The sequence below is a fragment of the Pelmatolapia mariae genome, linkage group LG20, assembly GCF_036321145.2.
Source record: "Pelmatolapia mariae isolate MD_Pm_ZW linkage group LG20, Pm_UMD_F_2, whole genome shotgun sequence".
Lineage (NCBI taxonomy): Eukaryota > Metazoa > Chordata > Actinopteri > Cichliformes > Cichlidae > Pelmatolapia > Pelmatolapia mariae.
The window spans coordinates 3,179,133-3,194,594 of record NC_086244.1 but is presented as its reverse complement, the minus strand read 5'-3'; the positions used below and the strand labels follow the sequence as shown (position 1 = coordinate 3,194,594).

The following is a 15,462-nucleotide window of genomic DNA, read 5'->3' as shown; positions in this document are numbered from 1 at the left end:
AAGGGACATTTTACCATGTGTGCTTGCATGCTATGTGCTAAAACAAACCCAGCCTTGTGCGTGCTCCTGCACAATAGTCACGGCTCCGAGTGGTACTGTGAAAAACAGCTGCAGGACTTTCCCAGTTAAATTTATGCTCTAATGTGACATCTGAACAAGTCTGACAAATGGATTATTTAAACATGTGGGCCTCCAACCACAGAGTTCAAAGTAGCAATCCATCAGACACAGGATCAGCCAAACACACTGCTGAACTCAGAGATAATGATCCAAACCATGACAAGAGTGTGCACTCCTCTACGACCGCAATGAGCTGCCTCACACCTGCCATCAAACATGTCATCCTGAGATGAGTTTGTCAATCAGAGGAGTGAAAGAGATCTAAAGCTGACACGTCTGAGGAGTTTATACACCGTCTTTCTTTCTGAGCACATACAGCAATGCTCATATCATCTCATATGAACCGCGGCTCCTGTTTCATGACAAACTTATTACCACAAAGCAGCGACAGCCACGCTGAAAAAAACAAAAGTTTAAAATCATAAGCAATCAGCAGCCAGAAAATTAAAAACTGCAAATAAGTGTCATGCAAAAACATTTTTGTACTATTTTCCAAAAGCTCTGACATTTTTTTGGTGAGAGGTTCGTCTGTTTGTGAGTATGACCAGCACTAATGTGTCATATCTGCAGGAGTTTGTCAGACTTGCGTCACAGTGATGATTCCAACGTGTCGGTGTGTAGGTGCTCGTTTGAATTATTAATCATTGGGATTAAAACATCTGCGTACACCAGTCATCCACAACAATGAAACCACTGCAAAGTCAGTAACAACAATCATCTTGTCCTGGCACTCACAGAAATGTTAATTTTAAACGCATCATCCAAACGTATTCGATCATCCCTTCGCATCCTGCAGACGCCGCGAGCAGCATGATGACACAAACCCCACCACACTGCAAAAAACTAGTCGCAACAGCTTGAGAAGCACAAAATCTCCAAATCACAGTCCAGTCGAGGCCAAGCAGGACGTTCTGGAACAAGTCTGCGAGGGCCTCATCCGCACACCGACAGGTCAGAATTGCTCTGGCGGCGCCCATCGGAAGCCAAAAACTGTCGTTCAGAAACCAAGTCAATGCCTCTAGACTCCCATTTAAAATGAGCAAATTTAGTTTGGTTGTTTTTTATAAACTATCCACTTGGATACAACTCGGGTTTAAAATTCAAACCATTCAAAGAAGTTTATGCTTCAGTTTTGTGATTTTTGCTTATTTTAGCAAAAAACCTCATTCTAGCGTAGTGATCTGACCCAAAAAACAATATGAAGACTTCAAGATGCTGACAGTTTGTGCAATGAGGAATTCAAATAAAGCAGGATTTTAGTCAGCTGACCTTTAACCTGTTTAGGCTTTTAAGGAATTTATGGATGAAACTTAATAAAGGATTCAGAGAATTCCAGAAAAGCTGCTAAACTGCTCACACGTGGCGCTCAACAGTTTTCTATTTTAAACCTAACGCAAAATAATTTTTTCATGAGGCAAATTGCGCATGCCTAATAATCACTGCTGCCCCCTGGTGGACTGAAGCGTTAACACTCACTCTTTTTGGAGAAGAAAGGCTTCTTGTTGAACGGCTTCATCATGGGGGGTCGAAGGTTCAGAGGTCGCAGGTCACGGAAATTGCAGTCGCAAGCGCCAGAATTTGGAAGGTACAGTTGAGACTTGATGCTGATTGGACGCTGACGGCCAATCACACCCCTCTGGAAGCTTGTGGCCCCTCCTTCATTCTTACATTTGAAGAGCCGTAGCTTCCCCGTGGCGTCCTCCACACACTGCCACTTCTGCACACACAAAATCGTGCACGAGGAATTATTTTTAACAGTTCAGAGGAGCCGGTTTAGTTTTCCCAACATCAAATGTTCGTATACAAAAGCTCCATAAATAAAATATAAATAAATACTTTAATGCGAATATTGAAAGATGGAAGTTAAAAGGGAAACGGCATCCTGATAATCATATAAGGATCATCTTCAGGCAGGATGTGATGTCACATATACAACAACTTACAAAAGATGCAAAAACAAAGTTCACAAATCACAAAATTAAACAGAAAAATATTTGTTTACCTCAGAATTGATTTACAACAACACGCACGCTTAACAAAAGACAATGAAGGTCTTGTTTGGTCCACTTGGTTCTGTGTAGCGCCGTAATCACACTGAGCGAGGAATGCATTTGACTGCATTTGACTGCATTTGACTGCTGCTGGTCTTGGATGTCAGGATTTGATTTGTTCAGGTCGATCAAATTCTGGATTGGGGCTAAAGATCCTCACATATATCGGGCCATAAACAGCCGATATGAAAAAGTGCAGCAGCTCTACTCAGAGCTCCTCAGTCAGCCTGTAGGGAGAATGTCCACAAGTCTCCAAGCAGAGGCTCATTTCAGCTCTTTGACTCACAGCCTGAATATCAAAACCAGCAGGTAAATCAGACGCTTTGCCCGACAGCAGAGTTCTATATTGAGTCTGGCATAAAGCACCTTATTACTGCACAAGGCCTTGTACTCCATCCTGTCCATATGACTGAAAAAGACCCTGAAATACTTCTGTGGTTGGGCTGTTAACTCTCAGCAACAATCAGTGATGTTCTATTATTGACTATTGATCACTGATTGGCTGATTATCCAAATCTTATATTAAATAAGGTGACATGCACGTGAGCTTGTTTTAAACTGCTGATTACGGTGATACTCCAGGGGTAGCATCCAGGGACACCCGAGCTTCAACACGCCAGACTTGCACTGAGTGGCGTTTGTAGGTTTGAAACATGAGTGGGTTCCTTTTACACATCATCCCAAGGTAAACGCTGATTACACAATGTTTCTAGGACAAATCACACTGGCTTCTTGACTGCTCTCTGCCACCGGCTACAAAATCCTCGAAAGCTGTTGTGGAACCAAAAAGAACAAAAGAACAATGGCTCCATTTTCTCCGATAGCTCCTGCTGGATCCTGATAGAAGCTATGAAAAGAGTCACTTTACTAAAGGAGGCAAAGAAGAGGCAGAGTGCCTCTGAAAACGAGAGGGAAGTGAGAGCGGGGAGAGGTAAGTGAGAGGTAAGTGACGGACAAGGTAAGCGACTCATGTTGTAACTGACGTCAGACGCTGGAGATTTTGGCGGAAAATTAAGCAAATGGTAGTTTAGATTTGTACAAATTCCTTTAAGCTTCAGTATTACCAAATACACTTATCAATTGTCTTATAACTAACAATATTTGTCTTAATAATCTCCAACACCCTGGAGAACAACGGGGAGAGTTTAGAAGCTCTCCAAGATTACATTGATCCAGTGCTTCCAGGATCTCGTGATGAAGAAGGCCCAGAGTGCATCTTCCCCGGCCAAATCTGAGACGCCATCGTCGAAAAGACTTCGCCCGGCAGATTCCCCCGGCACAACATCGCCAGCCGGCAAAGATATTGCCGACATACTGGAGTCAATCGACAAACGATTGTCCAGCTTCGACGCAAGGCTGTCCTTGGTGGAGATTCTTCACCGGGAATTTAAATGCTTGCGAGAATCCCTGGAGTTCAGCCAGCAGCAGGTGGAAACGCTCGCTGCTGAAAATGCCACGCTAAGGGAGTCGGTGAAATGTCTCACAGAAAATGTTACCCAGCTCAATAGAGAAAATAAAAAAATAAAAGAAACAGTTATTGATCTACAAGCTCGTAGCATGCGTGATAACCTGGTATTTTCTGGTATTCCAGAAGCCGCTGGAGAGGACGCGGAGGCCACGGTAAAAAGCTTCATCAAAAACCACCTGAAGCTGCCGGAGGACACGGTGAAGAACATCGTCTTCGATAGGGTGCATCGCCTCGGCCCCATTCGGGCTACGGCCGGGAGACCACGTCCTATCGTGGCCAAATTCGGCCACTTCAAACAAAAGGAACAGGTGAAAAGCCGCGGCAGGGAATTAAAAGGAACGGACTTCAGCGTGAACGACCAGTTCCCCAAAGAGATCCTGGAACGACGCAGGGTCCTCTTCCCAATCCGACGCGGCTTCATCCAGAAGGGCTCCCGCGCTGTCATCGCTGTGGACCGGCTGTACGTGGACGGACAGCTCCACCGCGACCCCGACATCACTCCGTGGCTGTATTAACTTCACACCAGATAAGAATCCGCTACACCCTTTCCCCATCCACTCACACTAACTTGCATTAACATCTGTTTAACTTACCAGTATCAAATCGCATCTTAGGTGTGATATCATAGCAGTATTAACACCATCACTCTCCGTCAATGGTTTGATTAGAATGTTTCCGGTTTTTCTTTTTTTTTCTTTTTTTTTTTTTCTCTCTTCTTGTTTTTTCTTCTCTCCTTTTCCCTCTTGTTTTTATGCTGCTCACCCTTGTCCTTGGTTTCTTTCTTTTTTCTTTCTTTCACTGCTTCGATCACCTGCTTCCACACTCATCCACAAACAACATCCTTTATTTCGACACATACGCACAGCACGATCACGCACAGTCATGCGCTCAACGGCAGCACATTTACATCACTCAGACAGCGCACACAGTTGTATAGGATACACACATTTAAGCCAAGCATACTCATATTAGTAAATATGCACACACATAGTCAGACTCAGGGAGCATCTCGCCACACACTTTTTCTCTCTCTCCCTCTCTTTATTTATGAACAAGTGATGTATTCTCTCCACCTGTCTAAGCGACACACACAGCATACACCCCTAGTTATACACAGACATCTATGGGTGCACTGAGATTCGTTACATGGAATGTAAATGGAGCTGGCTCCAGAGAAAAGAGGTTAAAAATATTTAACCAACTCAAAAAACTACAGGCAGATGTTGTCCTTTTACAAGAGACCCACAGACCTCTTAGAGGTTCGAATGAACTTAAAACACCTGAGTTTCCTAATGTGTTCTCAGCTTGTTATAATTCTAGACAAAGGGGAGTAGCAATTTTAATACATAAAAATATTAATTTCACAGTACTCGATACAGTTATAGATCCAGAGGGCAGATTCTTAATCATTAAACTATCTATACTTGATAAAAAGCTATGTATTGTAAGTGTATATGGTCCAAATGTTGATGATCCCTCATTCTTTCACAGTTTTTTCAGTGCACTCTCTGAACACTTGGATGGCACACTTGTTCTTGGAGGCGACCTCAACCTTGGACTAAATGAAGAAATGGATAGGCTCAATACAGCAGGAACTCAGCGTAATTGGCAGTCCACAAATATAATCAAACAGTATATGAGCGACTTTGGTCTTTGCGATGCATGGCGCTCCCTTCACCCCACCAGTAAGGAATATACTTTTTTCTCACATGTTCATCACTCCTACTCTCGTCTGGATTATTTTTTGGTCAGCAGCTCACTGCTGAGTGACATTTCAGACACTGAGATTCACCCTATAGCTGTCAGCGATCATGCTCCTGTATCTTTAACACTAATGCACAAGAATAATACTACGCCAAGTAAAAACTGGAGATTTAATATATCACTGCTTAAAGATGAAGACTTTATTAAATATTTTAAAAAAGAGTGGACTTCATATTTAGACTTTAATGACACTCCCGGAACATCAGCTTCTGTTTTATGGGAAGCAGGGAAAGCCGTGATGAGAGGTAAAATAATTTCTTTCTCATCACATAAAAAGAAAAAAGAAAACAAAAATATTCAGGAATTAGAAAAAACCATCAAATCACTAGAAGAAGCCTATGCGTCCCACCAAGATCAGGAAACATTGAACAAAATACGGAAAACAAAACTAGAATTAAATGAGATAATTGATAAAAAAACAAAATTCTTAGTACAAAGACTACGCTTACAAAATTATGAACATAGTAATAAATCCGGTCAATTTCTAGCAAACCAGCTAAAAATAAATAAAGAAAAAACAACTCTATGTGCTGTTCAAGATTCATCTGGGAACACAATATATGAACCGAAACAAATAAACAACATTTTCAGGGATTTCTATAAAACGTTGTATTCACCACAAATAAACCCATCTAAAAAGGAAATTGATCAGTTTTTAGACAACATAACTCTCCCAAAATTATTAGACACTCAAGCAATGGCACTGGATTCGCCACTGACGCCAGGTGAACTCCAGGAAGCCCTGATAAATATGCCCAATAATAAGGCTCCAGGTCCAGACGGCTTTCCTGCAGAATTCTACAAAGAATTCTGGACGATTCTAGCACCAGTTTTTTACAGAACGTTGTTGGAAATCAAAGAAAATGGCAGACTTCCACCAAATATGAATTCTGCAAACATTAATCTCCTGCTAAAACCAGGCAAAGACCCTGTATATCCCTCAAGCTATCGTCCAATATCCCTTATAAATGTAGACCTTAAAATAATTTGCAAAGCTCTCTCAAAGAGACTAGAGAAAATAACCCCCCTCTTAATTCATCCTGACCAAACTGGTTTCATAAAAGGTAGGCACTCATCAACAAATACACGTAGATTACTTAATTTGATAGACTACTCATACAGTAAAAACCTTGAAACTACAATATTTTCTCTAGATGCAGAAAAAGCGTTTGACAGAGTTAACTGGAAATTTCTATTTGCAACTTTACACAAATTTGGTTTTGGATCTTCTTTCATCAACTGGTTAAAAATATTATATAATTCCCCAACAGCTTGTGTCAGAACAAATGACCAGACATCCTCCAGCTTCTGTCTCCTGAGGGGCACCAGGCAGGGATGCCCACTCTCCCCTTCACTGTTTGCAATTTTTATCGAACCACTAGCAGCAGCAATTAGACAGAATTCAGTAATTAAGGGCATAAAATGCAAGAACGTGGAACATAAAATCAGCCTTTATGCGGATGATGTGTTACTCTTTCTCCAAAATTCACAAACCAATATCTCTGGGGTGATTGAACTGATAAACTCTTTTGCAAGAATATCAGATTACTCAATTAACTGGTCAAAATCTACAGTCCTTCCGATTAATTGCTCCTTCCATAATTCCTCTTCTACTCCACTGCAATCGGGAAATATAAAATATTTAGGTATTAATGTTTCTCCCAAGCTTGCAGATCTAACTAAATTAAACCATATCCCACTTTTAAAGAAAGTAGAAGGTGATCTGGCTAGGTGGAAATGTCTACCCATATCACTCATGGGAAGGGTTGCCGCTATAAAAATGATGGTATTACCAAAAATAAATTATTTATTCTCAATGATCCCAACTAAACCGCCGCAAGATTGGTTCAGATCTCTAGATTCATATATGTCCAAATTCCTTTGGAAAAATAAGCCCCCACGTATAAGCTTAAAAACACTACAAAAGACCAAGGATAAAGGAGGATTAGAACTACCTAACTTTCAGCACTACTTCTTGGCCAACAGGCTTCAGTTTATCTCAGGATGGCAAAAACATACCCTCTTAGATGAACCTTGGCTAGATGTAGAACAAGCACTTTGCAATAATCTAGAGATTTCAGATCTACCGTTTATCAGCTCAAACATCCAACGACATGAATGCTTCAAAAGCGTCAACATCAGCTCCTCTCTGACAGCGTGGTGGGAGTTTCTGAAGTTGACAGAGTCTCCATTAATCCCATGCAAACGTACACCTATCTGGAACAACCCTGACATATTACAAAACAATAATATGATAAACTTTTCAGATTGGAGTAGTAAAGGAATCAAATATTTAGAACATATACTAGAAGGAACAGAATTTATTTCATTTGACAGACTAGTTACACAATATGGGATCAACAAGAAAAGATTTTTAGAATATCAACAAATTAAATCCATAGTAAAAAAGAGATTTAAACCGGGTCAAGTTGAACTACAAACACCACCAAGTGTGGTTCAATTTCTTACTCTTAAAACCCCCAAATTACTATCCAAAATATACAGAATGCTTTCTAAAACAGATGAATCAATATCACTTCCTATTGCAAAATGGGAAGCGGATTTATCAGTTAACTTAGACCAAAACTTCTGGTCTCAGATTTGCTTAAAAACCTTTCATTTAATTAGAAATCCCAGTCTTCAATTAATTCAATACAAAATACTACATAGAGTGCACTATACAGGTCATCGGATGTTCAAGATGGGCTTTACGTCTACCAACAACTGCTCACACTGCCAAACCAATTCACCGGACAATTATATCCACGCTCTTTGGTTCTGTCCACCAGTTCAGAAGTTTTGGCGTGAGATATGTGAAGACTTATCAAAGTGTCTGAAATGTAACATTCCAACTTCTCCTTTAGTATGTTTGTTGGGCAGCTTAGATAATGTCACTACGGAAAAGAATATAGCCCATATGGTTTTCACTGCCCTATGCATAGCCAAGAAAACAGTCCTCATGAACTGGAAAAATAAAAATAATCTTAATTCTAACCAGTATAGAAATGATCTATTAGATTACATTAGTCTTGATACAGCCTCTGCCACCACATCAGATCAATTGCTCTGGGCTCCTTTGATCAGCTCCATCACCTAGTGGGGGTGGGGGGCCATAGTTTGGTCCCACCTTCACTGTTGTGATTGGTGTGGGGGTAGGGACAGGCTTAGGGCGTCGGGGGGTTCCCCAGGAGCATCTTCCTTGGGGGGCTCAACCCGGGGTAGCGGTCATGGCCAATTAGGGGCTCTGTTGGCTCTTAGGTGACGGTTTCCTCGTGGCTGCGTGCAGCGGGGCTAGGGGAGGGTCTGTGCTGACGGACGTGGGTTACTGACCTGGTAGCCTGGCTGCCCCTGGGTGGGTCCGGGATGGGCGTGAGGTTCTGGGGGCGCTCCGTCTCTGGGCTGGGGCCCTGGCCGGGCCTCAGGGGCTTGGGTCCTGGTTGGTGTGTTGCCGAGGTTGTGGGCGGGTGGGTGTATGGGGGCCCGGCCCTGGCGCGGGGTGCCGCCGGTGCATCGAGCCACCTGGGGGGCTCTTCAACTGGTGGGGGAGGTTGTCACATCTTGCAGGAGCTTTCCTCTCTTCAGGAACTCTCTCTGCAGGAGGGGGAGATACAGGAGTGGTGGAGGAAGATCTCAGCCTGGGCGTCTATTGTCTTGTGTAGTCTGGAAGATGAGTGGATGATGGGGGTGGGTGCAGTTTTCTCTGTGGTGGGGTCAGGTGAATTGTCCCGGGCTCTGTGGGGCCGGGGGGCGCTGCTGCACTGGGCCCCGGTCCGGATGGGCCTGGGCCCCCTTTCCCTGGCGGGTTGCACAGCATGGGGGTGCCTACTGGGGTCAGCGGGGGAGCTGGCCCCAGGGAGGGGTCACTTGCCCCTCCCTTCCTTCCCTCCCCATCTCCAGCGGCCTCCCTCTTCCCGCTCCACCACAATCACCCACACATGCAGGGCCTTGGGGTAGGGGTGTGTCACCAGGGTGCAGAGGAGACATCCCCCCCCTCTGTCCCCTTCTGGCTGCCTCTGCCTCAATTTTATCCCACAACTTAGACATTCACATTACTCACACTCTCATTACACATACATATAGGATCTTGGAGGTGGGCACGCTACACGGATTCCAAACTACCATCAGGGTGTACACCTCACCCCTGGCGTCGTTGCCCACCTCTCAATTTTAAATACATGTAGACATTGAGGGCTAGCAGGAGGGGCTATATGCTTACCTGCTGCTCTGGCAGGTGGCTCCATGCCCTCCTGGGTTTTAAATGCACCTTAGAATACACATACATCAACAGTACATATGAGCGGGTGGAGGGAGGTTTGGAGTCTTCCTACACCCCCGTTCTCTGCGGCCTGCTGGAGCAGGGGGGCTAGGAGGAGGAGTTGGCCGTCCGACTGGGGTCTGGTGTATGGGGCCTCCCTGCTGCTGCGGAGTCGGGGCGGTCTGCTTCTCCCCACCGCAGGGAAAAGGGTTACACCACCTGAGTCTGGGTGCAGTTTCCCCCTCCAGGGGCAAGGGTACCTAGACTCGGGGCTTAGAGTACGCTTGGGGAGTGTGATTGTGTGTACAGCGTCTCTCTATGTCTGTCTCCACGTTGGGTGAGTGTTGAGCAATTGTATATGAGAGCATGAGGGTGGGAATAGATGTTTGTATCTGTGTGTGCCTGTTTGTCTGTGTCTATATGTCAGGTTGGGTATCAGACGCCACCTCTCTGAGGACATCTCAGGCCCTCCAAGGTTTGGAGGCCCATCTCCCCCCACCACTTCCCCTGCCGGTGGCGGACGCCCTCAGACATCGGTGCGTTGGTGGTTCTCTGTCTCCGGGGGTGGGCGCCCAGGTACCCACCGGCTCACTCCTTGGTGGCTGCTTATTGGGGCCTGGAGCCTGGGGCTCGCTCGGGCCACTTTGGGGATGGGGTGCCCTCGGCCTCACGGCCCGGGGCTCGGCCACTCAGGCACAGCTGGCTGCCGGTGGAGCTCACGGGCACGTCACTGCAACCCCCCCTGGCTTCTGCTCCGCGGCTGCTGAGTGACCCCTCATCTGGGACTCTCCTCAGCTCTTTCTGGGATAGTGGCGCGGCTGCCCCTCTGTTGGTCTTCCTTGGTCTCTTGTGTTCTGGGGGCCTCTGGATGTCTGGAGTCTTGATCTCCTCCATACCTGCTTCATGCCCTGGAGGTCGGGGCAGTGGCCCCCCACACCCTCTAGCAGATCATTACATGAAGGAACCTTTTAAAAACAAGCGCGTTCATGCTCACAGGTGTACACACGGGTGATCACACACACAAATTACACCCTTTTTGGCTCCTACCTCAAAGCACACTGTGCGCTGTCGATCTCACGTGCTGCACAATAATGTTTAATATTTAGTATTTACTGTCATATTCTCATATATCATTGTGATCTTGTTTATTACTCTCGTTTTCTTCTGCTTGCTTTCTTTTTTCTTTCTCAACAGGTGATCCAGGTGATCGATATATGTATTTTTTGTCTGCTTATTCTGTTGGTTTTTGTTTTTTGCCCTTTTTCCCCGTCCCTCTTCTCAGGTTTTTTTCTTTCCCTCTTTCTTTCTCCACATTCTCTCCTCCAGTCAAGTCTGTCCCGTATTCAGCAAGTGAAAATAAAATAAACAATAAAAACTTGAATCAAATGGACCATTACGGCAAGGCTGGGATGGTCCATTTGGTAAAGTAAATCCGTTGGGCATCTTTCTTCGCCTTTAGACAATAATTCTGATGGCAAAAGAACCAAACGGGACAGGTTAAAAAAAAACAAAAAAAAAAAAACGAGAGGGAACCTTGGACAGGTGTTTGCACGATGACTCACAAGACTTGTGAGGGTTCGAAACATTCACGTGGATTTGCTTTGATCAGCACGTAACCAGACCTGCCGGGCTTTGAGTGAAGGGGGGTGAGGTAGGAAAGGCGAGGCTGGGAAGAGGCCGTCTATTGCCTCGTAAACATGTACAATACATTCAGAGTCTTCTTTTGCTTTCAGCATCGGCTGTATCGTGACTCTGTAGTTGTTCATTAGAAGATTAGCATGACCCGAATGAATTCCGACTGTTGCCCTGAGTCACTCACGCTTATTAAAGAGCGACAAATGCCTGAATTATTAAGTACACACACATATATGCAGTTTTCTTGGGGCTGTTTATCACAGCAACCCAGCAGCCGGCAGACTCTGTTGCTAAGAGACTAATCAACTTGCTAAAGGGATTTTTCGACAAGTGTAATTAACCTCAAACAAGCGTGAACACAAACACACAGTGACACAGCTCTCTAAATGTCTGGCAGAAAAGTTTCTGTTGTGCTGTCGCATCTTGATTCTCTCGACGTCTCTTTGATGCTGCAGCGTTCAGCGAGTCCATTGTGTTCTGGTCGTTCCAGTCATTACTGCAGTTATTGTATGTGTGTGGTTTACAGAGATGACATCTGGTTTTTCATCTCTGTGACACAAGTCTACCCTGCTTCTTTCAAGTCTCTGTTTATTGGAGCGGTAGCCATCCCAGCTTTCCCGTCTTTATTCCAAAAACAGCTTGTTACTGAAGACTGCACAGACCAAAGAAAAACTGCATCGGAAAGAGTGCAAACTTTATAGTCTGCATGTTCTGTCAAAGCGAAGCAGGAATAATGAGCAATAAGACTGTGATTGAAGCCACAGGATCAGGAGTGAACTACAGGATGGTAGAAGTAAAACGATGAGACTGGCAGTGGAGGAGCAGTTAGGAGTACAGAGAAATTAAACATATGGGATTCGGATTTCTGGAAGTTATGGAATTGAGAGTAAATAGCATCTGGATGAAGTGATTAGACGAGGATTAAACAGGGATTAAGAGTAAATCAGTTCAATTGTGAACAAAATGATGGGATCAGGAAGAAATAACTGGATCGAGAAATGTAGCGTCCCGAGTGAGGAACGAAACGATGAAGTCACAACTCAAATAATGAGATGAAGACGAAAATAAAGCCGTAGGGTGTGCTGTAACCAAACAACAGGATCAGGAGAGATCCAGTAGAACATTATTCTGGAGTAAAATTAGAAATAGCAAATAGGAGTATGCAGAACAAAGCAACGAGATCTTGAATAAAGCAATCCACCAAAGAGGAACATTTACTGGATTATGACTGAGGAATGGAGTGAATGTGATGGAAAGGATTAGGGTGGAATATTATTCTTGAGTAATGAAATAATAATAAAAACAAGTAGAATCAGGAATAAAGTCCCAGATTCAGAAGTTAGAAATGGGATATGAGGCTATTGGGAAAATAATAAGGTTGGAAAGAATGATTTAATTGGATTGGGAGCAGAATGGAGCACAGAATAGGATTCTGGAGTAAGGAAAAGGACACGAATAAGAGTAATTTAAAAGAGTGATAACGGGACCAGGAACGGAGTTAACAGAAGGAAGTTTAGAGAAAAAACATTTTAGTGGAAGGAAAGGGAACGCTCCAAGATCTAAAGTATGGTGTGTGGAGCAAAGGGTTGGAATAAAGTACTGCAATCAGAATTAAGTAATGGGATCAAAAGTACAGAAATGATATGAGAAGTCAAGTAAGTTCAATGGAGCCAAATTTATAGGAATACTGATAATTTTATGAGTGAATTTGATTAACTTGGTGAATGGAGTGAAATAAGGTTTCTGGAGAGAAGTGAAAATTAGGAATGAGAACGAAAGTAACAGATTTGTAAGAGAATGTTATAAAGTCTTGAGTAAAGTATTCTGGAGTAAAGTTAAGGTAGACTGGGGGTAAGGTAATGCCATCAGGGACACGTAATGAGATCAGGAGTGAAGTCATTGGATGCAAACGCAGTAAAACTGAGTAGAATCAGGAAAAATAAGGTATTCCAGAGTAAAAGAGAGGAATAAGATTATGCATTGAGGAATAAGCAGCTACAAAAGTACAATAATAACATCAGGAGTGAAGTAATTGGATTCAGGAGATTATAAAAAAATCTGACTATTGTAGTGCAAGGATGGAGAAGGAGCGTGATACCTTTGGGAGAAGTAGGATCAGGAGTCGAGGAGTAAATGAATCAGAAGTAAAGTGTTACTGTACCTGTCCCGTCTGCTGGCAGGGCGTCTGGTACTCGGCTCTCTGACAGAGGTCTTTCACTCGTTGGCGTTTGGGCAGGAAGTTCTCCTCCTGCGACACTTCCTTACCTTCGACGACCTGGTGGAGCAGCTTCCTGTAAAAACGTCAAACATAAGCAGGGAGGAAATCTGCATGTTTAATGAATTCATGATTCAAAGTTAATAAAAGTTTATTTTGGCAATTCTGTCTGAATCAAGAAATCTGCTTTTTTCTGTGTAAATGTTTCGGTGGCCTTGAGCGTGGGGATCGATGCCACGGAGAAGAAGCCAGCGAAACGAGCGACTCACTCCAAACTTTAGAGTTCTTTACAAACTTTTAAAAGCTGAAAGTTAACCTTTAGCCCTCTGTTAGAAGAACAATTGACTGAATCAAAGCTTAATGATGTGTTTAAGCTTGTGGCTGTAAGCTGTGATTAATATCTGTCTCAGAGTTATTATGAAAACACTTTTTACTAATTAACCAAATATCATCAGGCAGATCTGCTTCCACCGGGTGGACGACACCAGCTGCACGTCCATGACTCAGGAACAGGAGTTCTTGCTGCCATGTTTTCCCAGCAGTGAGAGCAGCTGCTGTGTTACACTCTGTACTGAACGTAGATTGTTATGTGTTACATTTTCCCAAGCAGCAGCAGTGATGTGTCGTCTTTACCCTCTCTCCACCAGGAACGAGTCTCTCCACACCTTCGGCTTCTTGTTCACTTGGAACCTGAAGAAGAGGATGAAAACAGCGAGAATCAGAATTCCTGCACTTCTGCTATTTTTAACCCACAACCAACACTGTCGCACCCTCCGCCTGTCTTCACCTCACCTTACCTTCTTCTTTTTTCACGTCGACTCCATTAAACCCGACTGCCTTTACTGAAGCGGCGTCTGAAAGAGCTGCTAAATGTGCATCGCTGCTTTATTTTACACCCCTAAACTTCGGGCTGGAGCGCCTCTCACTGCCACGTCAGGAGCAGCGAGTTCATTTCAGTTCAAATCATCGAACATTACACGCATTTATATAATATTCATACCGCGCTCTGTCCCCTCATTAAGCGCGTGACTCCATCTGGTTTCTATTCTGGGATGTTTGTAACGTTAACTTTCAGGAATAACATTTTGATTTTCCTCCTACACTTAAAAGAACAACAGTCACCGCAGTGGAAACGACTGCAGGACTTTTTCCAGTCGTTTTCGTCTCGATTGATTCACAGAATAAACAGCACAGGAAGACACAAACATAATAATGAGGCCGCGACGAGGATTTACACACAAAGGCGGCGGAAAATGTTGCTGCTCGATGTAAAAGCTTGTCTCCAAAGTTTGAAACACACTGAAGAAGGACTAATTTAAGTTTCCAAAATGACAGCCATCAGCGCAGCACACAACTAAATATTTGGATTTTTTTAGTTTTACTTTTAACATCCAAACCAGTTGCCAGCGCACCGCTTAGGTTTAGGGTTGGGTTGAACTTTAGCCACAAGCTGTGAGATGCTAAACACACCCTGGCCAAACGGAGCTCATAAGATTTTTGTTTCTTATATGAAAATATGTATAAAGTCTGTAAAAAGTCATAGAATGAAATCTAAGTGTAATTATTAAGAAGCTGCTGGTGACCTGATGGACAGCACCTTTATCCACCGATTCTCTGCTGTTCACAACGGAGGCAACAAGTGGGTGTTAGCTCAGGCAGACCATGAAGGCCAACTCAGCTGTGGCAAATCAGCTGACCTCGGTGTCAGCCCACATCAGCTGATGGCTCTGCTAATACCCTTTAAAGCGTCTAATTGGCTGTCTTATACAGGGCACGCTATTTAAGCCGCTTGTGGAGGCGGGTTGTGGTTTCTGGGCTCAGTCGCAGGGAGGAGAGGTAGAGCAGTGTGTTTGGGGGCACAGTGCCTGATGAGGAGTGTGGGACACCTGCTGGGGACGTCTAATTAACCCCTCCCCCGACAGCAGGTAGATCGTAGCAGATGAGAGACACGAGA

The 15,462-nt window shown here is 44.0% G+C and overlaps 1 protein-coding gene across 8 annotated transcripts in view; it reads right to left on the bottom strand.

Annotated features, from left to right (window-relative positions):
- Positions 1-15,462, bottom strand: part of sulf2b (sulfatase 2b) — a 120,838-nt gene that overhangs the window by 13,244 nt on the left and 92,132 nt on the right. For 7 of the 8 annotated variants that reach the window (XM_063463032.1, XM_063463030.1, XM_063463035.1 and 4 more), the window contains 3 exons: positions 14,142-14,198; positions 13,455-13,584; positions 1,597-1,837 (listed from right to left, as the gene is read on the bottom strand). In XM_063463032.1, coding sequence (XP_063319102.1) covers positions 1,597-1,837; positions 13,455-13,584; positions 14,142-14,198 — 428 coding nt within the window. Of the gene's footprint in view, positions 1-1,596; positions 1,838-13,454; positions 13,585-14,137; positions 14,199-15,462 lie in introns of those variants that run through there. The other variant, XM_063463037.1, reaches the window with a different exon arrangement.